Source organism: Lynx canadensis, chromosome A1 (genome assembly GCF_007474595.2).
Source record: "Lynx canadensis isolate LIC74 chromosome A1, mLynCan4.pri.v2, whole genome shotgun sequence".
NCBI lineage: Eukaryota > Metazoa > Chordata > Mammalia > Carnivora > Felidae > Lynx > Lynx canadensis.
The window spans coordinates 212607528-212635148 of NC_044303.2; the positions used below are offsets into that span (position 1 = coordinate 212607528).

Consider the following 27621-nt stretch of genomic DNA (forward strand, 5'->3'; position numbering starts at 1 on the left):
TTTCCTCATCTAAAAGATGGTAATAATAGGTTTGCTAAGAAAAGTCAGTGACCTAAAGCAAACAAGTATTTGGCTGGCACGCGGTAAATGCTCAACAAATTATAGATGTTATTTATTCCTGTTGAGTCAAGGAGAGGATGGGTCAGTGATTCCCTAACCCTGGCTGCATAGTAGAATCATCTCGGGGAACTTTTTCAAAACTATTGGTGCCCTGGCCCCATTACAGAGTCTGACTCCATTGGTCTGGGATGGGATCCAGGCACTGATATCTTTAGAAGCTTCCTGGTTTAACAGGCAGCTGGGAGTGAGAACCACTAGAATAGTTGAAAGCATTGAAAACACCAACGGAAAGCCTCAATGCAGTTGAAAGTCAGAAGACGTTGGCTTGTAGCGACTTTGCTAGGTGGTCCAGGTGGCGGGAGCTGCCAAGGACAGCTCTCAGAAAACTTGGGAGTTAGGTGACCTGGATCGCAGAGCCATTTCTTGTTTCATGGTCTTCCTGTAAAATCGTTTCCAGGCCTCTCCGATGAGGGAGCATCCTCACTGAGACACTCCCCTGGGCCTTTTCCTCACAGTGACATTCCATCCGCCTGCTTGACCACAAGACCCAGGTGTTAACTTCCCCGGTCTGCAGCTCCGGGTCTGGTAAAGACATCCTCCGTCAGAGTTAATGCCAGATAACAGGGTTGATGTGCTATCCTCCCTAGGGAGACTTACCTAGGCGTGCTCATCACAGATCTCAAAGAATTCTCCAGTGAGGAGATTTTGGACTGGTAGACCCACGGGATGGGGATGGCAAAGTCTCTCATACTCCACTAGGTGGGAACTGCTCGCTTTGAATAAGCATGACTCACAAGGCCCCCACACTCGTGAACTGGAGAGCTTCTATTCTACAGAAAAATTCTCTCACTTCCCACACTGTGCCCAGGACCAGATTCCTCCTAAGTATAGATGTGGGCTCTAGGGACAGCTGTCCCAAAGAAGTGATACAACCAGCCTCAGTGGCTTTTGTTTTTCAGGTCCCTTTGCTGAGTAAGGAAGGCAGCTGTGGGTGGCTCTCCTGCCTCTCTTCTCTTTCCAGCTGCTCGATGTCACTTCATCATCAGGCCTGGCTTGTCCAAGGCTTGGCTTTCTTACAGTGCCACACTTGTCCCCTTAGCATCAGACACTTGCCTCTCATGGTCCCTTTAAGTCCCAGGGTCTCTGCAATTCTCGTGAGGGAGGGGGAGTGACTTTTTGTTATGTGAGGGAATCAGTAATACTAAATGAAATGATATGTAAATAGAAGCAATTTTAATGACAAAGCTACATAAATTCCCTTAATTTATGACCATAAAAGTCAGGACTATCCATTTGCTCTTTGGCCAAATTAATAAAAGTGTAGCAAATAAAATGATAATTCTCTCCATTCCGATCTATTTGAGGTAGTGTTTGCTTTGGCACTTTCCATTTCTTCGCTTTTAATCAAGAATATGTCAGAAAGATGAGTAGCCTGAGCCAAACAGTCTTCTTTTAATACAAAACAGGATGTTGTATCTTCATCTGGCAATAACTGACTTTAATTTAACCTCGGCTTTTGGAAACACAAGGGAAAAGGAAATATAACCTGGGACCGGGAAATGCTTTTGCTAAATCCAGACGCTCTGAACCTGAAGCCAGCTCAGTGTTCTGGAGTCACCCAACTGCCTTCTGCTGCTGGTGTCTGAAAGGAGAAATGAGTTCCTTTAAGTGGAGCACAGTGGGGAAGCAGTCACTGTACAAGGGGAGTGCCAGAGCCCTCTTGATTGCCCTGAACCAGTCCCACGCCCCCTGCCATTTCTGACAGAATTGATCCAGTTAAGCCCGCATTTCCTGGCAAGCCTGAGGACAGGTTTTTCCAAAAGGCATCTCTGACCGCGAAGACGCACGTCTAATCACAAAAGCAAAGCTCTGGACACACGTTCTCTGTTTCCAGCTGGTCGTGTGTGTTTTCTTCACACGTTAACAAAAATGTGCCAAGGTGTGGCATTTATGAACCCCACCAACCGGGAGCTGTGCACACAAATCCGCCGGCCTGTGGGGTGGGAAAGGATGAATGGGGGCTGTCCTGCCCGGGGAGGAGGGCTGCTTCCCCTCTGGCATGCCTGCAGCCTTATTTATTACACACCGAAGTATAAAAGCGCCCAGCCGCCTGCAGCTCTCATCTCCAGCCCTGGCATCTGCCCGAGGAGCCTCGCCCGTCTTCTCTGGGAGGCTCTGGGGCTCTGTTGACAATCATGCGCGGGAGGCAGCTCGTCTGTTGGCACCTGCTGGCTTTGCTTTTCCTCCCGTTTTGCCTCTGTCAAGATGAATACATGGAGGTGAGCGGAAGAGCTAAGAAAGTGGTGGCGAGAATAGTGCAAAGCCACCAGCAGACTGGCCGTAGCGGCTCCCGGAGGGAGAAAGTGAGAGAGCGGAGCCATCCTAATACTGGGACTGTGGATAATAACACTTCTGCAGACCTAAAATCCCTGAGACCGGATGAGCTACCGCACCCTGAGGTAGATGATCTAGCCCAGATCACCCCATTCTGGGGCCAGGTACTCGGAATTCTCTTCTAAGGGGTTACTGTGAAAGCTTAATGAGTTTGGCTATTGTTCTTGTTTCGGCTATGATTCTTAGGATCAGTGCTTTCTAGAAGTTTGCTAGACTGCTTGTGGGTGTCTTTCTGGGTTGCTCTGGGGGACCAGGGGGACTGTGGTCTCTGTTAGAAAATCAGCAGAGGACGTGCGGAGACAGAGTGTCCCCCAGGAGAAAGGAGAACGGAGCGGCGGGCTCCCTGCTGTGCTGTGACTTAGTTTCTTTCCTGCTCTCTTAGTGTGCAAAGTAGTGCTGACCTATGCAGATAGACGGATCTTTTGCAGATCCTAAGAGAGTTGGATTTTCTTAATCCTTCCCAGCAGGGAGAGGCTGCCCTTTGAGTTTTCCACTTTGATGTGTTAGTTGACTGTGACATTTCATGCCAGGCCTGTTTATTTGATTTATGGCAGTCTGGGTTGCTAAGCCTCTCTGTTCAGCCTGTGAACCAAAGAGTTAGAACAAAAAAGACTACATGTGTCCAAAAAAGCCAAACTTCATTGTGTGATTTAATGCCTGATAATCACAAAGAACTTGATTTATTTCCCTGGGTGTAAACTCGGCATCCAAGGAAACATCTTTAACTCTTTTGGGGGTAGTACAGGAGTGAGGTAAGGTTTCAGTGTAGTGAATTGTCAATTGGTGACACTCCATTTAATTAAAACATTAAGAACTGGACAAAATGGATATTGACTTACCTTCTCCACATCTAGTATGTTGAAATCAGATGAGGGGGACAATAAGAGTTACTTCAAATGATAGGAACTTTGAACAAAGAGGTTTTACAACAACAATTGACTGTGTCTTTGCATTAAATAGTCCCTGAAAAGGTTCATGCAGTTGAAATCTAAACCCGTCCTATCACAGACTGAAAAGTCTGGGTTGAGGCTGGAGATATGATCAGCCTGAAATTCCACACATGATCAGCTATAGATCTGGGGCTAACTTGGGACTTCTTCTTCTTCTTCTTCTTCTTCTTCTTCTTCTTCTTCTTCTTCTTCTTTTTAAATCAGGGTTGAACTTTTTTTTTTAACGTTTGTTTATTATTTTTGACAGAGAGAGTGTGTGAGCAGGGGAGGGGCAGACAGGGAGGGAGACACAGAATCCGAAGCAGGCTCCAGGCTCCAAACTGTCTACACAGAGCCCAATATGGGGCTCGAACTCACAAACTGTGAGATCAAGACCCGAGCCCAAGTCGGACGCTCAACTGAGCCACCCAGGTGCCCCTAACTTGGGACTTCTAACTCAACAGCACAATGCAGAATCCCAGACTGTTCCATGAGGCTGTGTCAAGAAAAAATTGTTTCTGTAAGGAGTCACAAAAGAAATAACTTCCAAATACAATCTTATTTTCAAAGGCCACTTTTAGAGATTGTCCTTTCATCTGACGATCCTTTTTCTTTTTTTAAGTAACCTACATCCAATGTGGGGCTCGAACTCACAACCCCAAGATCAAGAGTCACACACTCTACTTATTGAGCCACCCAGGCCCTGCCCCATCTGACAATCTTTTGGCCAGGGGGTGACTAATGCTACTTTGTATTTCCTTTGTGGTGAAGATATTTTCATTTTTGTCCAAACCTTGACCTGGCCTTTCCATTTCAGTGGATGGGATCTTTGCTGGGCCCTTCCTGGCCTTCGCTGTGTGAGCCCCCAGACGCAGCAGAAGGCAGATGTAGGCTATCGTTTGTTGTTATTTCTTGGCAACCAACACCCAGAAGACCACTGGAATCCAAATTACATTTCTACTTTGCCCTACCTTCTGGTGGGAGGCAGCCAGCACGCTGGAGTCAGATGCAAGAGGATAAAAAGTCACTTTCTGGTTTTTTTTTTTTTTGAAGTCAGAGGGGCTTTTGAACCCTCCTGGGCTCCAGACGTATTTTCAAAACCAACCACCAACCAACAGACAGACAGACAACCTAATAGGAGATACTGAGGAGATTTAGACTCACTGATATTCTGGAGATCTTCGATAATGACATGCCTGCCAATGGGTATGGAGACTCACACTGCATTTCAGGTTTTACTGTGTTCCCCTTCTTCCCTATGTCCCCCACCTCTTTTCTTTTTTCTTTCTCTTCATTCATTCTCCCACCAATGATTTCCTGGGCCCCTACTATGCACCAAGCTTTACGATGGGAATAAATATGTCCAAGCCTATGTCCAGACAGTTCTGCAGGGCTCTCTGAGGGATAAATGAACAGATAATTGAATACCATATGATAAACAAAATCTCTGCAAATAAGGCATTTGGGGAGAAAGTGTCAGAGTGGTGGTGGCCGCTGAGTTGGATCTCAAAGGCGAGACAAAAAGGATGGTTACTCATACAAGAAATACAATTTAAAAATATGTGAGACAGCAAAGCCTGGGATGAATGAGTGTGGCTGGAGCTCCTGAGCTGTGGGTGGAAAGCGGGATGATCTTAGTGCCAGCCTGGAAGATTCTGTTGGCCGGTTAAGGAGCTCAGACCTTAGTTTGCCATCGAAAGTTGTGTTTGTTCACAGCAGGGCAGTGAGGTGATCTGGTGTGTGTTCTAGAAAGAGGACTCTGGCCATGGGTTTTGGGGTGGGTAGAGTGTGCAGAGATCAGGGGAGAGTAGACTTGGTCTTTCTTTTCCTGGCAGTTTCTTCTCTGCAGTTCTTAGTCAGTCACCTTTATCAATCTCCCCTCCTTCTCATGGATGCTTTCTCCCCTTCTTTCCACCTCCCTCCTCCTTTCTCTTCCCTCTTTCTTCCAGTAAAGAAGGAGCTGTGGGCTTTCTTTCTGAGAAGTCACTCACTAAGAGCAGAGCTCAAATCTGAGTAGCTGCCCCATCACCTTCATCTATAAAACGTACAGAACTTGTCTTAGAGACACCTACCTCCTCCCATGGTGCTCATTTTTGTGTCTTTGGCTTTCCAGTTGGACCTGCCTAGGAGAGATGGTAAGAGGGAGATATGTAGTGACTCCCCAGTATGTAATTCTCCCTTACCTAGGTGATAACCTCTGAGTGAACACATCCCATCCAGCTTGGTCGAAGAGTCCCTCAAAGGCTCACAAGCACTATTCCATTGGATTGAATTTTGAAACACCAGGCCAGAGGAACATGTTGTGAAGGACTCTCAGGAGATGCCCAGCTAGTAGAAATCAGAAGACCCTCCCTGTTGGGGTGGCAGCTCTCTGCTCTCAAGGCACTCCCAAGTAGCTTGGGCACACACCCCAGTCCTAGTGAGCTCTGATACTGAGCAGTCCTAACTCCTGGAGCTAACTTCTCACACCCAGACACTCAACTTTAACAATAAAATCTTTCTGGAGCATTTGGGTGGCTCAGTCGGTTTAGCATCCGACTTCAGTTCAGGTCATGATTTCACAGTTCATGGGTTCAAGCCCCGCGTTGGGCTCTGTGCCAAAAACAGCTCAGAGCCTGGAGCCTGGAGCCTGCTTCGGATTCTGTGTGTCTCTCTCTCTGCCCCTTCCCTTTCCCACTCACACTGTGTGTGTGTGTCTCTCTCTCTCAAAAATAAATTAACATTTACAAAAATTAATAAAAAAAAGAATAAAATCTTTCTAAGCCATTATTGGAGGGTTTGGAAAAGACCTTAGTATCTTTGCTTGCTCTCAGAGCTGGAAAGAAACTTCATGACCATGTTACCCAGTGCCCTAATTTAGTAGACAAGAAAACTGATGCCTGGTGGGAGGGGGTGGGGGGGGGCGGGCAGTGACATCACTAAAGCCACACAGAACTGAGATGGGAGTTCTGGTTCCAGTACAGCCATCTTCCTAACATTCCTAACATCTCAGTGACTCAATTCTGTTCTTTAATGGGTCCATGTCAGGATTTTCCCTCCTTTCCCCTCCCTTCTTCTTCCCCAAAGCCCATTATTGGCAGAGCCTTGGATTTCTTGGAACTTAAAAAGCTGTATTTCACATTAGCAAAATCATACCAGGAAATTATGGAATACTTACTTCTCACATTGCATCCTTGGATTGGAAGGTGGGGCGGTGCTGTGGTGTCTGGATTTCCAAGCGTCTGAACTTGCCCGTCTCAGACCACCTCCTTTAGCTGATTTTTGTTTCCTTCACCAGTTTTACAAAAAGTTTTTACAGACTCCCATATCTGGGCAGTGTGGAGTCTGGGGGGCAGAAGACGAGACGGGGGTTAGCTTCAAATTGTGGTCCCTGATCACTTGAGACTGGAGCTCTGAGCTGATGCAAGAGAATGCTTGGGCTGGCTGTTTTGCATTTTCCCTGAATGACTTGGTGGAAGGCTTTAGGAAAAAGGAATGAGGGAGTGAGGAAAGAGTCCAAGACCATTTTTGATTTAAAAAAAAAAGAAAAAGAAAGAAAAGAAAAAAAGCGAAGTCTAAATGTGCAGCAATGCAAAGCCTTGACTCACTTTTCTGCTTGGATTTCTAGTGATAGAGAAAACGTGAATTTTAAAACCTTCCTTTCCCCCACCCCCCTCTTTTTCTCCCTCTCTTCCTTTTCTAATGAATCCTTTAGAAACAATGTGCTGTTTTCAAAAGACGATTGACTCATTTCAAAAGACCTAGACTCATGTCTAGGAAAGTTTCCACGACTATTCTGCATGATATAATTAAAAAACAAGTTACCAATTTAATGACACACTAAATCTTATAAGCAAATCTAACTCTCCCGCTAGAGCTATAGCTCCTTTACCTTAAGCATAGAGTTTAGAGATTTTTCTTTAAATTTTTTTTTACATTTATTTATTTTTGAGAGACAGAGAGAGACAGCGTGAGCAGGGGAGGGGCAGAGAGAGAGGGAGACACAGAATCAGCAGCAGGCTCCAGGCTCCCAGCTGTCAGCACAGAGCCCGATGCGGGGCTCGAGCCCACAAACTGGGAGATCATGACCTGAGCCGAAGTCGGACGTTTAACCGACTGAGCCAACCAGGCACCCCTAGAGATTTTTCTTTAAATAAATAAGCAATTCCACTCAGTGTCATATTTGAATACATTGGGTGCCCACTAAGTACTCATTGAATATTGGCTTGAACGATGTGAAAATCATTTAAAATTTTGAAGTGAAATATGAAACAGAACATGAGGTTAAATACTTATTATCTTTTTTTTTTTTTTTTTTTTTTTTTTTTTTTTTTTTTGAGAGAGAGAGCACTAGCAGGGGAGGGTAGAGAAAAGGGAACAGGCATCCAAATGCTGATAGCAGCAAGCTGATGCTGGGCTTGAACTCAGGAAACATGAGATCAGACCTGAGCCTAAGTCAGATGCTTAACTAACTGAGCCACCCAGATGCCCCTTAGTTGAACACCTATTCAGAGGGAGTTAAAGTTGTTCAAGATGTAGATAATGAATACAAATTTACTGGACTAATGAACGCTTTGTTTCCTTAATTTCCTAAGGCAATTTAAGTGTGCAGTGGCTGAAAAGGTAGCATTACAATTCAAAATTTCTAAGAACCCTTACCCCAGTATCATGAATACAGAAAGTCTTAATAACCATCTTTGAAGTTGATAATATAATTCTTATCATTTGAGAGTCATCTACTCAAACAAGCTAGATGCGAGGGTGCTGGCAGCGGGGAAAGAGAGGGGTGCCTTCACATCCACTCTGAAGGGGTCTCCTCTTTTGCTGTCACTGGTAGCCTCAGGACAGTCTTCCCAGAAATCCTGCCCCACCCCCTGCCAACACCACACTCCTTCCAGAAAACATGCCTTTCTTTTGACCCGCTGGCTTCCTTGTCCTTTGAGTCATCAGCTCCCTTCAGCTACCCTGCCATTCGAGTTCCCATGCCACACCATCTTTTCTGATGTTGTTGTAGGGTGTTTGGAGTTTAACTTACCCAAGGGCTGAGACCAGAGGAAATTCACAAATCCTAATTACTCCCAAGTGTCATTCTCTGAAACTTTTCTCTGTATCTTTTTAAAGTCTCCACAAACCGGAGGACTGCCCCCGGACTGCAGCAAATGTTGCCACGGAGAGTACAGTTTCCGAGGCTACCAAGGCCCCCCTGGACCGCCCGGCCCCCCTGGCATTCCAGGTAAGGATGAGAAAGACGGGGCACTGTTGCCAGTCTAATTGTGCACTGTGCCAAAATAGGAGTCAAGGTGAATCTAAATAATTTGGGTTCACTTGCGTGTGGTCCGAACAGCGTGTGTGGAAATCCAAAAGAGAGTTTGGGAGAGCCCTGGATTTATTAAGCCAATTAGGTGGAACAATATACTATCAAATCCATAGAATTTATTTTTTATCCCGCTTGCAGAATCCCAAAGGTGTGAAGAGCTCTGGGGCACCAGATTCATCGGGAGCGGGGATTCTTCACCAGGATGGAGTACAGAACTATGCGATCTTATTTGGACATACTCTTGTTTCAGTGTTTCTGCCACAACGTGCTTCATGCAACCATGCGCTAACTTTCAGGGAACTTCCGAAGTGAAGGTGCGGAGGAGATGCGCGCCTGTCGGTCTGGTTAGAGCCATCTCCACAGTACCATTCGCTGAGTCACACATCCTTCTATCTGATTCTATGTCCAGCTAAGTTTTTCTTCCCTGAGCCTCAGAGTCTTTCCATGTTCAGTTCTTTGTTGACTTTCATGCCTCTCTTGGGCTCATGGGAACATTTTGGGCTCCGGTACCACATAGTGGCATGGGAAATGCTGTTGGGCTCCATTCAGCCATCCTACTCTACTGAGTGTGCCCCAGGCACAGAGCTTCTGAGAACTGGCTAGTATCTGGGGTCAGCCAAGGAAAGGGTAGCCTAGATTCTCTAGGCTCCCAGATCCATCTGAGGATTATTTTCCTCTTCCCCTACCCCTTCCTGGGCTAGGACTTTTTCTCAGTGTTTGACAGAAGTCCGCTTGCTCTCCTCTAACTTACCCTCATTGATATTAACATTTATCAAATGAGGTTTAATTTTTTTATGTACTTTTGAGTGGCTTCTCTTATGAAACCAAATCTAAAATGAGAAAACATTCTGTTAGACTTTAAACTATGATTACTGTCTTGGAATCTATGTCATGGGATGTCAATGGTAGCAGCCAGCAGGTGCAGTAATTGTGGATAGAGAATATTCAGACTCCTCTAAAGTATTCTGAGGGCTAAACTCTTCCGAGCTTATAGAACAGGCTGGCCTTGGCCAAATATTTCCCAATCAGAATGGCTTTGTTAGTCCATTGACTTGTAAACACGGCCAAAGTTTGTTTATCTGGAAGGATTGCAAGCCTGGCATAATAACTGACCAAAGGTAGCATGGAAAATAATCAGCAAAAGTGTGTAAAATTTAACAAGTATAAAATAAAGGAAGACTAGTAGGAATTGTCTCTTAGTGGCAAAGAGTTGAAATCATTATCCAAGTCTTGCTTTCAAATTATTGTTAAAATTTTTAGCAATGATTTTACATTCCCTCAGTTGTAAAAGTGGTATGTGTCCTTTGTAGAAAAATGCAAAGAGACAAAAAAAGATACATGGGATGATACAAAAGCCAGTCATGTTCCATCCATTCAGGAAAAAAAAACGTGAAATATTTTTATGTAATAGATAAATATTATTTATACCTAACATCATTCTATCTCTATTGGTTCATAACCTTTTAATCTTAAAGTGTCTGAATATTATTAAATATTATTAAATATTTTTCTTTAGCATTCTTTTTCTGTGACTATATAGCCTTGTTTATTGGATGTATTCTTTTTTATTTAGCTCTTCCAGTATTGGTGGACACTTAAGTGGTTTCTGATCTTTGCTATTATAAATGATACTTTGATAATCAGTCCTCATAAATTCTTCATCCAATTCCTGCTTTATGAGAAAAACAGGCTTTGGAGACTTGATACCTAAGAAGGCTGTCTTCAGTGTCCCATGTGGAAGAAATCCGATTTGATGATGACCCCTTGGCTGCATTCAGGATTGCTTTCAAATGGTCTTCTTTTACAACTGAGATTGAACCTTTATGAAGAAAGGGTCTGCATTTGTATAAAAATAGAAGGTGGGTGTGAGTGATGGAGGCTTTCTCTTGTGATGATGTCTGCTTGTAATTTCAGGAAACCATGGGAACAATGGCAATAATGGAGCCACTGGCCATGAAGGGGCCAAAGGTGAGAAAGGAGACAAAGGTGACCTGGGGCCACGAGGGGAACGGGGGCAGCATGGCCCCAAAGGAGAGAAGGGCTACCCAGGGATTCCTCCGGAACTACAGGTAAATCTCCTTGCGCACATCTCTGTGTGACTTTCAAACTGCCCTGAGTACTCAGAAGGCCTGAGTACTTCTTAAGACAAGCCCTCAACCAATGGCCAATGGCCAGTATGCCTCTGGCTTTACTCAATGCCTCCTATCCCTCCCCGCCCCTGCCCCCCTCAGGCAGCCTGTGTTGTTCAAAGAGCATTTTGAAATCATTCTTAGGAAGGCATTTAAGGTTGAAATTCAACAACCTTCATGGACCAAATCCATGGGCAGCCCTGAGTATCAACTAATCTCCCATTTTCCAAATCAGAAGATGTGTTTAATAAAAAAGGTTTTTTGGCAACTCAAATATACAAATGTTTAGATGTATAAATAGAATGGTCAAATGTCTACTTACAATATCTTATTTATTAATTTTGTTACATTTATCAATTCAAATCACATATATGGATACTAATGTGTAAGTATTCTCTATCAACTCAAGACCTTGTGGCACAGTTTTTATTTAAATTTTTCAATCTTCTTTATCAGTAGAGACATTTTATTTTTAAGTGATCCACCCTAGATTAGATTAGACTTGATGATATTCATTTCAGTTTAAAGTGTTTGAATCTATTTATGAGGCTATAATTGGATATTTTATCCTAAGCTTAAGTGCTCATTTGTCTGTTTATTTCTCTTTTAAGTGATGTTCAAAATTCTAGTTGCCAATAACATCTAAAATTTGCAAATGTAAGATTATGTCACCAAGAAAATGACTAAATCTTGGGTATTTATTTATTTTCTGGCTGATATTTTTTAAATCGATTTTTCCAAGGGATTCCTATCAACATTGAAAACAGTTTTTACTAAAGTTGTTTTTGGCTGATATGAAATATGACTGTGATTAAAATAAAATACAGGTCTTCCTCAACTTATGATGGGGTTACTACGAGAAGTAAGGGAGATGATTCATTTTCAGAAATACCAAATAAAAACTATGCTAATTAACAGCAGATTTACAACCTATTGGAAATATGTACGACCCTCCCCCACCCCCAACAATGGAGTTCCAAACCCTTAGACACTTCACTTCCCCTCTCCTTTTCATGGGTTTATTTTCATGGGCTTTGCCATAAGCGCTAAAGAATAAAGGGAGGAGGGACTGAAAGTTCCTGCATCACCTCAGGGAATATAGTTTGTTCCAATCAGACTCCTCCTTGCCCTACATGGGCATAGGTGACGTCCCGGGGAGGGTGTAACCTCTGTAGTGCTCAGCCAATGAGGAACCAGGGAAGGGACTAGCACGCTAGGAGATAAATTGCCTGCTGTAACTGCCCCAAGTGTGCCTGCCTATCTATCAGACACCTGCTCTTGCAAGAACATTGAATAAAGCTTCTCTTCACTGTGCTCTGAGTCTCCACATCCCTCCTTTGATTGAGTCAACAGGCTTATTTCTAACAGTTATGTCAGATAAACCCATTTTAAGTTGAAACATGGTAAGTCAAAAGTGCATTTAATCGGTGCCTGGGTGACTCAGTCAGTTAAGGGTCTGACTCTTGATCTCAGCTCAGGTCTTGATCTCAGGTCTTGATCTCAGGGTTGTGAATTCAAGTCCCATGTTGGACTCTGCTTTTAAAAAATGCACTTAATATACCTAACCTACCAAAAATCATAGCTTAGCTTAGCGTACCTTAAACATGCTTAGAACACTTCCATTAGCCTATAGTTGGGCAAAATCATGTAACACAAAGCCTATTTTGTAATAAAGTGTTGACTATCTCATGTAATTTATTGGATACTCTACTACAAGTAAAAAAAAAAAAAACAGAACGGTGTGTGGGTACAGAATGGCTGTAAGTGTATCATCGGTTGTTGATCCCCTGTCCAGCATCACAAGAGAGGATCTGCCACGTGTTCATAGCCCAGGGAAAAAATCTAAAATCAAAACCTGAAGTACGGTTTCCACTGAATGTGTATTGCTAGTGCACCATCCACAGGGTGCCCAGGTGGCTCAGTCAGTTAAGGCTCTGACTTTGGCTCAGGTCATGATCTTGAGGTTTGTGAGTTCGAGACCCACGTGGGGCTCTGTGCTGATAGCTCAGAGCCTGGAGTCTGCTTCGGATTCTGTGTCTCCCTCTCTCTCTCTGTCCCTTTCCTGCTCACACTCTGTCTCTCTCTCTCTCTAACATAAATAAACATTTAAAAAAAAAAGATGAAAAATTGTGCAGTGGACCCATCAAAGGTAGGGGCCTGTGTGTCATTGAGAGAACATACCATAGCATGAGAGACTTTTAAAGAACCAGAATATAGAGACTTTAATCTGAAAGATCAACTGGGGGGAAAACTTTGCCTTTTATTTGGGCATATCTGGTGGTTGTTTGACCGCAGATAAATTCCATCAACTTTCTGGGCCTCCTGTTTTTTAAGTTGTAACCCGAGAGGTCTTTTGTGTTTCTCTAACTGCTTTGGGGTTTTGTCACTTGTAAATGAATGCTGTTTATTGATTTTAGCAAACTGGGATCAATGTGCTGGCAGAAATTTACAAAGAAGCCACATGCCATTTGGCCAGGTAAAGGGTGTCCAATAAGATGGATGATTAACATTCCCAAAGATAGAAATTCTAACTCCAAACCCGTGATGGTTACACAATGGCCAGGGAGCCCTGACGTAGCCAGTTTGATGGATCCTATCTTAGGCAATTATAAAACTACTGCATCAGCTATTTCACCCTAAAACTACAATGTATCATGGTGCCTGGGTGGCTCAGTTGGTTAAGCGTCCAACTTCGGCTCAGGCCATGATCTCACAGCTTGTGGATTTGAGCCCCGCGTCGGGCTCTGTGTTGACAGCTCAGAGCCTGGAGCCTGCTTCAGATTCTGTGTCTCCCTCTCTCTCTCTACCCTTCCCCCACTCACCCTCTGTCTCTGTGTGTGTCAAAAATAAATAATCATTAAAAAAATAAATAAATAACTGCAATGTACTAATTGGGAGAAATACCTTCACATGTTTTAAAGGAGGACTTGTAGAGGAGGGTCGATTGGCCTCAGGCAGCATGTAAAGAAGGGTGACTTCCAGGCCCCTTCATTCTTATTTCCAAGTCCCTCCTCTGGTGTCACCCCTACCTTCCCCTTCCTCTGTGTCCAGGGCCCTCATGCTGTCTTTTCCGACTGTTCAGATCCTTTCTGTGTTCATTCTCCCAGGCCTGCTTTCAGAGCAGACCCCTGAGTCTTTCAGAACTTCAAATTATTCATTCTCTCTCTTCTCTCACCCCCTCCCTTAAAACTCCCATTTTATGAAGACAGGTGGTCCCAGCAAGTTAAAGAATGTGTTGATCTGACTCACACTCAGTTAAAATGACTCCTTTGGATGGGGGATTGGCAATAGGTTTTTGTTGTTGTTGTTGTTGTTTTTAATGTCTATTTATTTTTGAGAGAGAGAGACAGACAGAGGATCCAAAGTGGGCTCTGCACCGACAGCAGAGAGCCTGATGTGGGGTTTGAACTCACAAACCACAAGACATCATGACTTGAGCCAAAGTTGGTTGCTTAACTGAGCCACCCAGGCACCACTGGCATTGATTTTCAAATGTGACTGGCCAGTAATGGTGCAATTCCAGGGTGGGGGGTTTTCTTACATCACCAAATATTTGTCCTACATCAACGGGGTGTCCTACAGTGCAACTCAGTTCTGACACTACCTGCTTGGAGACAGCACCAGAGTCCAAAGTTAAAAGCTCAGCCCAGCAAGACTCACCGCCCCCGCCCCCGCCCCCGCCCCCAGCCCCCACTTCAGATGCTACTCGCAAATTCAGGTTGTCATCTCTGCTTCTGACAGTCTGGCTATGGAGGAGAGGTTCCAACAACCCCTTCCTTAGGATCAGTTCATTTGCTAGCACGAACTCAGAGAAACATTCTACTTACTCAGTCACTGCTTTTTATAATTCAGGAACAGCCAGATGAAAGAGATGCTTCGGGCCAGGTTTGGGGAGTTTCCATGTCCTCTCAGAGACCGAGGGCCACTCTCCTGCCCCTTCACGTGTTCGCCAACGTGGAAGCTCTCTGAACCCCTTCCTTTTGAGTTTTATGGAGTCTTCATTGCACTGGCATGTTTGATTAAATCGCAGGCCCCTAGTGATTGAACTCAACCTCCAGCCCCTCTGCCCTTCCTGGATGAGAGGTGGGGCCCAAAGTTTCTAATCACGTGGGGGGCTTCACTGGCAAACAGCCCCCATCTTTAGGTTGCCTAGGGGCTTTGCCAAAGTCACCTCATTAACATCACAAAAGACCACCTGATTTCTCTTAACACTTAAAATATTCGGATGGTTTCAGGAACTCTATGCCAGAAGCCAGGACAAAGAAAAAAAAATGTGTATTTATTATAAATCATAATATCGCAGGTATTTGGGGGAAAAAATAACATAGGTGAGCAAAATTAAAAGGTTATCTGGAAGCAGTCCTTCTCAGATCCTTTAACATGCTCATGTGCATTTAATAACTATAAGTAGATTTCATCCAAATTTTCCTGGTATTAGGATTTTAATATTTCAAAAAGCCTTTAGAAGTTCAATACTCCTTGAAACACATGGTGAGAACTGTTGATATATAATATCATTTTAATGGCTGCGTAGCATAAAAATGTTAGAAATTACTGTGATTTATTTAATTCTTTCTCTGTTTATTTCCAATCTAGCTAGTACAAAGAATGTTGAGATAAACTTATATTTGTAAAAACCTCATTCCTTTAAGGTAAACTTCCTATTAACTGCCCAACTCTTTCCTTAGATTGCCTTCATGGCTTCTCTGGCAACTCACTTCAGCAATCAGAACAGCGGGATTATCTTCAGCAGCGTTGAGACCAACATTGGGAACTTCTTTGATGTCATGACTGGTAGATTCGGGGCCCCAGTATCAGGTGAGATGTAAAAATAAATGAATGACTGAGTTAATCAATCTAGCAATCTGGATGGAAGGAAAGAAGGAAGGAAGGGAAGGCGGAGGGAAAGAAAAGGGTGAAGGGAGAGGAAACAAAGAAAGGAAGACACTTAGAGAGTTGAGAATTCTTTGATTCTGGTGAAAACAATCCGCCCATATATGGATTTCTGTTGGATTTCACAGTAAATGAATTAGAATTCAAAAAGACGAGAATGCTTTACAAAAAAACGATAACCATGGTTACTAAGGTTTTTTAACTCTTATTTGAACTGAAGCAAATAATCCCTAAGAGGGCATTTAAAAGTCCTAAGATCATAATTCTCACAGTTTAATGTGCCATAACAGTATCCTCCCATGCCACTGTCCTGAAGAGGGCCTGATCCTTTAAATAATTTTTACTTAAATTTTTAAAATTTCTTGAGCACTTCTGTATTTGTTTCCTATTGCTGCTCTAATGAATTACCATAAACTGAGTGGCTTAAAATGACACAAAATTATTCACTTGTAACTCTGGAGGCCCGAAGTCCAGAATCGGTCTGACTGGGCTGATGTTAAGATGGAGGCAATGCCTCTTCCTTTGCTAGCTGGCCTCTTCCAAGCCTGAGAGGCTGTCAGCGTGCCCTCTCTGTGAGCCACATGGCTTCCCTCTCCCTTCTACTGTCAACATCCCCTCCTCTCAGATGCTGACCTCCTGGGCTCTCAAGGACAGCGTGATTACCTTGGGCCCAGCTGGGTAATTGGATAGTCTCCCCATCTCAGGATCCTGAATTTAATCACATCTGCAAAGTCCATGTTGCCATATAAGGTACCATTCACAGCTCCTGGGGACTTTAGGACAAGGGCCTATTCGGAAGCCAACATTCAGCCCCTATAACTTCCTTACTTTTGGGCACCACAAGCTGATCATTCTGGGCTTTTCCTGCTGTCCTTTCAATACATGGATGTAAGCCTTCTTTTTGCCCTGAGAAGTTCCTTTGAATTATATTTTTAAATATAGATATAAATACTATTTTTTCTTATCGTTGTACTCAAGTGGGGTAGCATTAGGAACAGTCTGACTTGTGTTAGGAATCAGGCAATACGTGGGCATAGTGCCTATGGGATATTTTTAAAGCATAATAAGACCAATTAAAAGGTAACTCCATTTTTATTGTCATCATAGTCCAGCAATTCTAAACAATGTCTATGATAAAATACTCCTCCCCTTTGGGGTTAACCACTCACCAGCAGCCTCCCAACCCCGTCCCCCTGCATCTTAGTAGACCTACCACTGGTTAACTTCGTAAGGACTCTAATTATAGTCTGTTGGTTTTATCTTTAACTTTTCTTAGTCTGTCTTCTGTATCTTTTATTTTCTCTAACCTCTTGCTGCTCTTTAGTTCCATTTCATGTTGTTTGCTTTTCTGTCACTATTCTTTTTTTTTAATGTTTGTTTATTTATTTTTGAGAGAGAGAGAGAGAGAGAGAATGGGAATCCCAAGCAGACTCTGCACTGTCAGCACAGAGTCCAGTTTGGTGCTCAAACTCATTAACTGTGAGACTGTGTGACCTGAGCCAAAACCAAGAGTCTAAAATTTAACTAACTGGGCCACCCAGACACTCCTCTATCACTAGTCTGCATGTCCTTAATTACATAATCTGAGGATGGATTTTCCTTTTTGCTTCTTCCAATTTCTTCTGTCCTGTTTCTGTGATACTTTCTTTACATTTTCTGTTTTACATTAACCCTTAGTCCCATTTTGTAGTTCCTTCTCTTGTCTGGATATTTCTGCCATGAGTTCTTACATTCTGTTCATATTCTTTCATAGAGGGATTTGCTTCATTAACATATTTTAAACTCATGTTGGAGTATTTAGTTACATTTCCCATCCACTACATTACAACATTCTTCTTGGTGAGTATTCTTCCACTCTTGGTAGCTTTTGCTCTTCTTTTCTACTTTCTAAAATTAGCTGATGGTTGGATGAGTTGGATTTTCCTAGACCAGTACATGCAGTAGTTTCTCAGGAAGGGGGAGGGACCCCAGCATACTTCCAGGCTTGGTAACTCAATGGTCCCCTCTCCTGGCACCAAGGGATTCACTCTGTTCTTTTCAGGATGGAACTAATGTGTGTTTTCTCTGTGTGGCCACATTTCCTCTTCCTCCTCTGACAGCCCTGGGTCTTCGAAGACTTCTGAAACCAGCCTTGCACTTCTGGTCCTCTTGCCTTTAGGAGCCTTATTTTTGCTGGTGGATTCTGAAATCTTCCACTTCAGGACCACTTCCCACACGTTTTGTACTTTATCTAGCAACCCCACCCCTACCCCCCACCAAACATAACTCCGGCTTCATCTCGGCCCTGCTCATAAGAGCTTCTTTTTAGCACTTGTACTTCAGAGTGACCCTTCTCCATCAGGGAAGGTACTTTTTCTGGAACTGAGGTCTGCTGCTGCTTGGCCCTCCTCAGAACTCCCTGCCAAGCCCCCATGTTGCCTCCATGTGACTCTGCCTGTTGTCTGTTGCATTCGACAGACTTGCAAGTATCTAAGTTTATGGATTTTTTTTCAGCCTCCTAGTTTTACGGAAGATGGATTCTTTCTGGTGTTTGTTTTCAGTTCTCCTTATTTCTCTATATGGTATCCAGAAAGGAAAAGAAGAAAATTCTGATAAATGCAATGGCCGTGTTAAATTTGATGCAAGTGTTTTAATGCCTTTCTTTTTCTACCCAGTTAAACTCAGAAACAGACATAAAAATGATGGAAGCAATCTTTCATCACACTTCAGTCAGTTTTAAACCTTCTTATATGATTTTCTGCTCTGAAGGTTTATAAATTTCCTATAACTATTTTGTTAAACACTCTTCTGTGCTGTAATTCCCATAATCACCTAGATATGCTCAAAGGTTCCACTGCTCTCAAGGGCTTTATAATTGAAGCTCAAAGATTTAGTAGTTTTTTCAGAGCTCTCTGGGGCTGGGCATAATTCTAATGGTAACAACCATCATTGGTCTTTCACTTTAAAACTCATCCAATAGATTACAAAATGACCATTTTATACTTTTCAGCTTTGGGAGGGATGAGACAGAGAAGGCTGATTTTTGCAATTACAGTAATGCAAAGACCTAAAAACTGTACTGTAAGTGTATTGCCTCACATCTTCAGTATCTTCCCCTGCAGAAGGAAGCCATATGTGGATATAATATGTATTCACTTTTATATTTCCACCTCTAGGCGTTTCATTTATTCTCCATCTAATTTCTTAGTCTGCTCTTTCTAAAATGCTTCTGCAATCTATTTTGTATAGTAGTCATTATTTTTTCAGGAAAACTAATATTGTTTCCTGTCATTTTGGTTCCAGCTTTATCTTCTTGAGGCATTAGAAATTGTCACAGGTGTGCATGTGTGTGTATCTAATAAGAAGTTTTGTAAAATATAAAAACCTAAACACACATAAACTACTTTGAGTCCTCTAATTCTAATCTGACTTTCCTTTTCATCTGTGAACCAATCTCTAGGCATATGAATGGATAGGACTGAGTTTTACACCAGTTCCTTTATTTTGAGTATATTGAATATGTGAGCCTGGTGCTAAATGAAGCATAATCACACTTTTTCACTTGGTTCAACTTGAGTCAAAAGCAGGTGGTTCAACATGGTGTCCTTACAGCTTCTATCTTACTTAATTGCACCTTTGATAAGGAACATAGAAGTGTGTAGTACTATTTTTTTTTAAAAAAAGATGTTTCTGGGGTTTTCCCTTACAAGGCTTGCTGCTATGGTCTGATTGTGCCCCTCCAAAATCCATTCGCATTGAAAACCTTGGGCATTGAAGGTTGGCATTCAACTTGGGCATTGAAAACCTATTGCACAACTTATTGGTGTTAGGAGGTAGGGTATTTGGGAGGTGATTACCTCACAATGGCAAAATTGTCATGAATGGGATGAGTGCCCTTATGAAAGAGGCCCCACAGAGTCCCCTAACCCCTTCTGCCATGTAAGGATACAATCAGGAGTCTGTAGCCTGGAAGAAGACCCTCATCTGACCATGCTGGCACCCTGGTCCCTGACTTGCAGCCTCTAGAACTGTGAGAAATAAATTGCTGTTGTTGTAAGCTCCTTAGTCCCTGACACTTTGTTATAGCAGCTCACGTGGGCCAAGACAAGGTCATCAGTTTAAAAATGTAGCATGGAAATCCATAAGAGCCTGATGATGTGTATTCATCATCTTTCCAAACGCACTCTCAAATCCCACATCATTTGGAGTTAGGAAGATTTTCCTTTTTGCTCATCTCTCTGCTTTTGGATTCTCTTAAATCTTTCAGTGAAGGTATTTTCTACACTGGCATGTAGGGTGTATCAGGCCATATTAAGTTCCTTTCTGTTAGGTGGCCTAGAATCTTACAAGAAAACTCACATCTCTTCAAATATGTTCGTCCTTTACAAATGAGAAGGATCCATATTTCTAGTAGCAAGGTCATGCTGCTGAGTAATGAATAACATGATAAGTTACAAAAACTATTTCTTCAGAACTATTAGTATTATCTGTGCTATAATACTTATCTTTGGCTAACATCTCTGTGATGGGTCTACTCATCCATTGTAATGCTACACTTGGCTCATTTTGTTAGGCTACAGAGGTCATCCGTTCATCCATGCAGGGCTATATGCCTTGTCTATATGAGTCCCGTGGCAGGTGCTAATGATAGTTGACCTATACCTAAGAATAGCATATACTTCACTGTAAGCATGCTATTGGGAAGAGGAGGGAGTGAGATACAGCCCAAATTACTCCATCCTTTAAAGACTTTGTAGTCTTATTAAGGACACACAGTGCACACACTGGGAAGGTCTCAAAAAGTTTAAAGTACCATGAAGATGAGAACAGACAAAGGAACACTCATACAAATAAAGGCCAAGAAGAACCTACATGCCATATAGAATATAAACAAAAAATGTGAAGTTATGTGGCATATGTCTCGGTCCTCAATGTACAAGACATTAATATAAATGTGGATAAATACCTGCCTTTTTCAGGTGTGTATTTCTTCACCTTCAGCATGATGAAGCACGAGGATGTTGAAGAAGTATATGTGTACCTCATGCACAATGGCAATACAGTCTTCAGCATGTACAGGTGGGTGGTCGTCTCTATCACAGTCTCATCCATGCCACCGCTGCTTGCTCAAAGGCTGGCAAGTGCCAGGGAGTGTATAGGAATCAACAGAGCCTGACATGAGCCTTGTGACTACTGAGAGCTCCTATATACCAATATATGGCCCAATTATAATTACTATTTGGGAAGAAATAAATCTTATAAACCTGAGAATAAGCAGGTTGATAAGAGGCCTTGAGCTAATTACTAACAATATTCCCCATAACTAATCATTTGTATTCTTTTCTTAACTCATAATTTCTTTTCTTCTTTCTCAGCCCTTTCCTCTGTTTTCCCATCCTCCCACCCCTTTTGCCAGAGTTTAGCCCTATTGATGGTCTTCTCCACCATCTTCCTTAGCTGGCAGAGTAGGCCCCTCTCTTTTGGCTGTGCTGCCACTCTGATATTTATCCTAGAGTTCCTTGTAAAAAAATTACTTTTTTTTAAAAAAAGTTTATTTATTTATTTTGAGAAAGAGATTGTGTGTGCACACAGGTGGGTAGGGGTCAAGAGAAAGAGGGAGGGAGAGAATCTCAAACAGGCTCCACACTGTCAGTGCGGAGCCTGTTGTGTGGCTCAATTTCAGGAACTGTGAAATCATGACCTGAGCTGAAATCAAGAGTCCAATACGTAACCGACTGAACCACCCAGGCATCCCTAAAAAAAAGTACTATTTTTAACATTTATTCATTTTTGAGAGACAGAGTGCCAATAGGGGAGGAGCAGAGAGAGCGGGAGGCACAGAATCTGAAGCAGGCTCCAGGCTCTGAGCTGTCAGCACAGAGCCCAATACGGGGCTCAAACCCATGAACCGGGAGATCGTGACCTGAGCCAAAGTCAGTTGCTTGACCAACTGAGCCATCCGGGCATCCCTAAAAAAATTACTTTTAAAAAGAAATATTACAACTTGTTCTGATATAAGCTTAGTGTGGGGGAAAGAGGCAGAGAACCAACATCTTTCCCATAACTAAGTGGGTGGTGAGTTATCTATCAAAAACACTGTGGTTACTATCTAACCTCTGTCATTTTTGAAAACTTGGGAGGAATGCCATTTCTTCAGGAGCCTGGCCTCTGGTGCAAAGATGTCTTTGAAAAACCAAAAGGGAGAAAGATGAGTAGGTGAAATTACTGCAAAATAGAGACCCAGAATATGGTAGCTCACACAATGCAGAGCTCTGTGTGGCTTGACCAGATCTAGGATGGGGAAGGACAAGGCAGACAAGGTACAGGAGGGATTTCGTGGCGGTTGGGAGGGAGGTGCTCCATCTGGGTTTTCAGGGACACAGAGTGGTGAGAGCAGTTCGCCTGTAAAACTGACTTTCAAATTCTCGTTGGTCATGGTCATTGCCACAGTCAGAAGGAGAAAAGAGCAACAGGCTTGTGAAAATTTTTACGCATCATATATTCTATTCAGAGAACAGAGACACATACTTCCCCATCCCTAACTCCCCCCAACCAATGCAAGGATGGCAAGGAAACATAGAACTCCTCCTCTGGAAGCAGGGAAATGGAGTCTGGTGAACAGCTAGGCTCCTCTGCCCCTCTGGCAGAGAATTCAATAGAATTCTTCCTACATTTAGAATATATATCTTCCCACCTCCATCCCCAAGGAAGACAGCCTAAACTGTAGTTCATGCAACCAGCTCCAAGCCCTGAGTCTTAGGAATGAACAATTCTTTTCATCACATCAGTCTCTTGGCTGTTGTTTTTTTTTTTTTTTTAATTTATTTTCAGAGAGACAGAGAGTGCAGGTGCATGGTCTCGAGAGCTTGTGCTCATGGGAGAATGGCAGAGAGAGTGGGAGAGAGAGAATCCCAAGCAGGCTCCACACTAGCAAGGAACCCCATGCAGGGCTTGATCTCTCACACTGAGATCCTGACATAAGCCAAGATCAAGAGTTTGACACTTAAACAACCGAGCTACTCAGACGTCCCTTGGCTGTTTTCTCTTCGGTCCCTGATTCTGTCCTCTGGGAGGATCTTCCTTATTTATTTGTCTCCATGGCTACATCTAAAAGATGAATAGATTTTCCCTGGGGTCTTTCACAGCCCAATTCCTGCCGGTGCAAATTTGAGGGCTAAGAGTATTTAGTCAAACACCCCAAGCCCTTTGTAAGCCAGGTTTGAGTAATATCATTTCCTCAGACACTTAGCAGCCTTTTGTGCTATTTGCTGCCAGTCAGTTACATGTGTTGGTAAACAACACCCAACATTCTTTTCTTGACAGATAGTTTTTCCGTCTGTTATTTCCTTGACTCCTTATCTTCATGCCTTTCTGTCTTGACTAGTGGTGGCTACCACAAGGCCTTCTAAAACAATAGATTTGGGTAGAAAGGCAATATTTTTTTTTTAATTTTTTAATGTTTACTTTTGAGGGAGAGAGAGACAGAGCGTGAGCAGGGGAAGGGCAAAGAGAGAAGGAGACACAGAATCCGAAGCAGGCTCCAGGCCCTGAGTTGCCAGCACAGGGCCTGATGTGGGGCTCGAACCCACAAACTGTGAGATGAAGACCCGAGCTGAAGTCAGAGGCTTAACCAACTGAGCCACCCAGGCGCCCCGAAAGGCAATATTTTTAATCCATCAGGTTATGTCACAGGCTGTGTCTATCATATTAAACGAGAGATCTCAATAGGACAACATCAATTTTACCTCTGCTCTTTCTGGTATAAGCACTTGGCTTTTCCAGCCCTGTTAGGCCTCAACTTTCTAGACTCACCCTTTCTACTTCCTGTGTTTCAAGCATGTCAGTTCTCATCTTTTGTAGAAACATCTCACTAAAAGCAGCAAAGAGAATTTTGGCTTTTCCAGTCACTTCCTTTCTTAGTGTATAGGCTTGATAGACATAAGGTCTGTCTTCCATGTTATCAGATGTTTTCCTAAATGTTTTGCCACAGCACAACATGGATCTACAGTTTTCAAGCCCACAATATTTGTTTCCTCAGTGCTCTCTGCCTGACCATGAGCAAACACAACATATTTTAGTTCATATTTTAGTTTAATTTAGTTTATAACAGAATGCTCCTTCAGTACCAATAAGTTAGGGTAGACTAAGCTGCTGCAACATTAACCCAATGGCTTAAACATAATAGAAATCCCTTTTCTTCTCATTGAACAGTCCAGAGTGGTTGTTCCCGGTCAGGGCAAGTGAGAAAGAGTTTGCCTCTACCTAGTCTTCAATAACTCAGGCTACAATACTTTGCTTCCAAGGTCATTCTGGTCATTGTCATTAGCATTCCACACAGTCATAATGAGGAAGAGGCAAGGAGAGGTGTTTGTGAGAATTGTATCGGCCAATCCTTTTAGTGGTACATGTCATTTCTGTTCACGTGCCATTTAGAGAGCTTAGTCACAGGACTTCAAATGCATGAGAGTTTGGGGGAGAAGGGGAGGACATATTTTGGTAAAGAGGTGGCTATCTACTGCAAAGACTAAGTAGCTGGTGCCTTTTTTTTTCCTTACAGCTATGAAACAAAGGGGAAATCGGACACATCCAGCAACCATGCAGTACTGAAGCTGGCCAAAGGGGATGAGGTTTGGCTGAGAATGGGCAATGGCGCTCTTCATGGGGACCATCAGCGCTTCTCTACCTTTGCAGGCTTCCTGCTCTTTGAAACCAAATAAATATATGAATAGACCAGCTCTACTTTTGGGAAGACTTATGGCTAAGCTGGTATTGGTATGAGCTGAAGGACATTAGAGTTGAGGGTTCTACTCAGGAGCTCAGAAGAAGAATCCACAAAATTGTCTTCCCAAGTGACCTTGACTAATATACTCAGCACCTTTACTCTTCCCTAGGCACCTAAAAAAAAATTCCCTTCTTGATACAGGTTGGAAATAATTTTCCTCATCAAAGAATTCATTTGCAAAGAATTTGGCTACTCCGTTTTTAATTTAATAGCAACTTTCGGGAATTCCTGAGGTTTGAGGCTCATCATTCTTTATAACGTTTCAAGGAATAGGGTGCAGTGATTATGATGGAGCCAGCAGGAGCAGGGGCACTTGCCAGGACCAAGTTACCAGAAACATTTGTAAAGCCTAGACTGGGAAGTAACACTTTGATCCAGTGGGTCAATTTTTATGAATGAAGTATAGATATTTTTAGTAACTCTAGATAGCTTTAGATAGGAAAAGTATTCATAATGCCCATAAATAATGGACTCCTCCTTTTTTATAAGGATACTGCTGTAATTAAATCTGGATTTGTAATGGCTTGTATTTTTGGATATAAAATTTTCTCATGATCCAAAATTGAGTTTATCAGGTCTGACTTATTATATTGACTTTTTTTCCATTGAGTTTCTTAGATTAAAATAGATCTTTGTTGGTTCTGGCCTGCAGAACCAGTTGAGGTGAGCTTAGATCCACATATACAGATATATGTGAAGTTCTCTCTCAATTTAGAAATTACCCCAATAAACTTTACACACACTGACATGTCATTTCAAGGAAATGTAAACTCAGTTATATACAGTCAAACTAATGGATGCAAAATACAAGGGCATTCCATTTAGAAGACATAAAATAAAATCTCTTAACCTTTTCAAAAATAAACAATGATATGACTTTTTTGATTACCATATTTAAGCAACATTTATAAAGCAGCTGTGCTCCTTGACTTTTGCCTATCCCTCCCCAAAAGGGATAAGTTCAGAAGATAGTACCCCAAACTGGTTTCTTTTAAGTAAAGAAAGTATCATTGGAATATGTGTTTACCCTGAGGTCAAATCACATTTAAAAGGCACTAGAGAGATGCCTTTCTGACAAATATCACTTAATGAATTCCCTTGGAAGCAATTAGCCCTTGACTAATTTTCTGTAACAATTTGAATTTCCACAAAAGCTTTTAAACTGTGGGTTTAATTGTATTGATTACCCCCTACAGCTGGAAGCAGAGAGAATTAAGTAGGGCTGCCCTATTAACTAACTTAGTGGTCTCCTTGCTCCGTTCTTTGACCCTTTCTTTTGAACTATAAATATTTTAAAACTCTTTTCCTGACCAATACAAGCAATGCTATTTTAAAGTGACTGGATATTAGCCAAAATGTGCTTGACTGGTTGATAATGTCTTCGTGATTTTGTGTGTATGTTCCCTGCCATCCCTGGAGCTGTGGGTGTTTAGGTTTACTATTTCTAAACATCATAAATATTTTGTAAAAGTGTATTGCCAATAGATATTTGAATTTTGCATGTTGCCCAAAGAGATTTCATTTCTAAAGAACACATACCATTAACAAACTGCCTTAGAAGAAGATATTGGCTTAGCTTTAGATACAACTAAGGCAAGAAAAATGTAAAAGCATTGTGTGGAAACATACTTTTGTTAAATGTACTGTTTTATAAGGTCCTTAATAAAGTTGAATAGCCATTTGATTGTAAATCATCATGGTTTGTTAACACAAAGCTAAAATATTTTCATGCAGATGATGTAAACAGCCATACATCAATGATATGGGCACAGAACTTATTTATCTACAAAATACTCCACTTTTCAGTTATTCCATTGTTCTGACTTCAACCCTCTGAAACTTTATGATATTGATGTTTGGAGGTCCTTTAATGAAATCTGAATACCTCTAAGGGGTCAGGATCTTTATCACATACATGAGGTCTTACTATGTTGATGTAAATTCTAATTTTTTTCTTAGTAGAGACTCCCAGTTGCATTGCAGTCAGGTGGAAAGGACTTTATTCAGTCTTGCAAATAGGTCCCAGGTGGAAAAAAGAGTGATTTTTTAAGGAATGTGGGAGAAGGCCAAGATTGACTGTTTTGCAATTTACCCATGACCAGAATTATATCTGGAAGATTGATTTTACAAGTCTTCATTAAACTGAGGCCCTAAAAAGGCGATGGTAGGTAGGTATTGTCTAAGTAACCAACTTTAAAAAAAAATCCCGATTACCTTTTTCACCGTTCTACGCCACCCTCCACCATCTCCCCTCTGCAAATCACTAGTTTGTTTTCTGAATTTGTCTCTGGTCTGTTTTGTTTGTTCATTTGCTTTGTTTTTTACATTCTACATCTAAGTGAATTATTTATCTTTATCTGTCTGAGTTATTTCACTTAGCATGGTACCTTCTAGGTCCATCCATGTTGTCTTAAATGGCAAAATTTCATCCTTTTCTTAAGGCTGAGTAATATTCCATAGTATATGTACCACATCTTCTCTATCCATTCATCCATTGATGGGAACTTGGGTTGCTTTCATATCTTGGCTATAGTAAATAATGCTTCAATAAACATAGGGGTGCATATGTATTTTCAAATTACTGTTTTTGTTTTTGGTAAATGCCTAGTAGTAGAATTACTGGATCATATGGTAATTTGATTATATTTTTAAAAAATTTTTTGAGGAACGTCCATACTGTTTTTCCCAGTGGCTGCACCAATATACATTCCTACCAACTGTTACGAGGATTCTTTTCTCTCCACATATTTGCCAACATTTGTTATTTCTTTCTTTCTTTCTTTCTTTCTTTCTTTCTTTCTTTCTTTCTTTCTTTCTTAATTCCAACAATTCTGACAGGTGTAAGGTGATACCTTATTGCAGTTTTGATTTGCATTTCCCCAAGAATTAGTAATGTTGAGCAGCTTTTCATGTGTCTGTTGGACACCTGGATGTCTTTTTGGAAAAATGCCTGTTTAGGTTCTCTGCCCAGTTTTAGTTGGATTATAGGTTTTTAGATGTTTAATTGTATAAGTTCTTTATATATTTTGGATATTAACCCCTTAGTGGGTGTATAATTTGCAAATATCTTCTCCCATTCAGTAGGTTGCCTTTTTGCTTTGTTGATGGTTTCCTTCACTGTGCAAAAATAGCAACATTTTAAAAGAAACACATTCTTTC

General features: G+C 42.0%; 1 protein-coding gene across 2 annotated transcripts; it reads left to right on the forward strand.

Annotated features, from left to right (window-relative positions):
• The first annotated feature begins 1956 nt into the window (after positions 1-1956).
• Positions 1957-26153, forward strand: C1QTNF3 (C1q and TNF related 3). Of its 2 annotated transcripts, none has more exons than XM_030331659.1 (6): positions 1957-2558; positions 8484-8595; positions 10594-10748; positions 15497-15626; positions 20660-20759; positions 24238-26153. In XM_030331659.1, the coding sequence occupies exons 1-6, from the start codon at positions 2256-2258 to the stop codon at positions 24395-24397; spliced, it is 960 nt and encodes a 319-aa protein (XP_030187519.1). In that variant the 5' UTR covers positions 1957-2255; the 3' UTR covers positions 24398-26153. The 2 variants fall into 2 exon arrangements, with proteins under 2 accessions (XP_030187519.1, XP_030187529.1); XM_030331669.1 differs by having other exon boundaries at positions 1957-2339.
• Positions 26154-27621: the final 1468 nt, after the last annotated feature.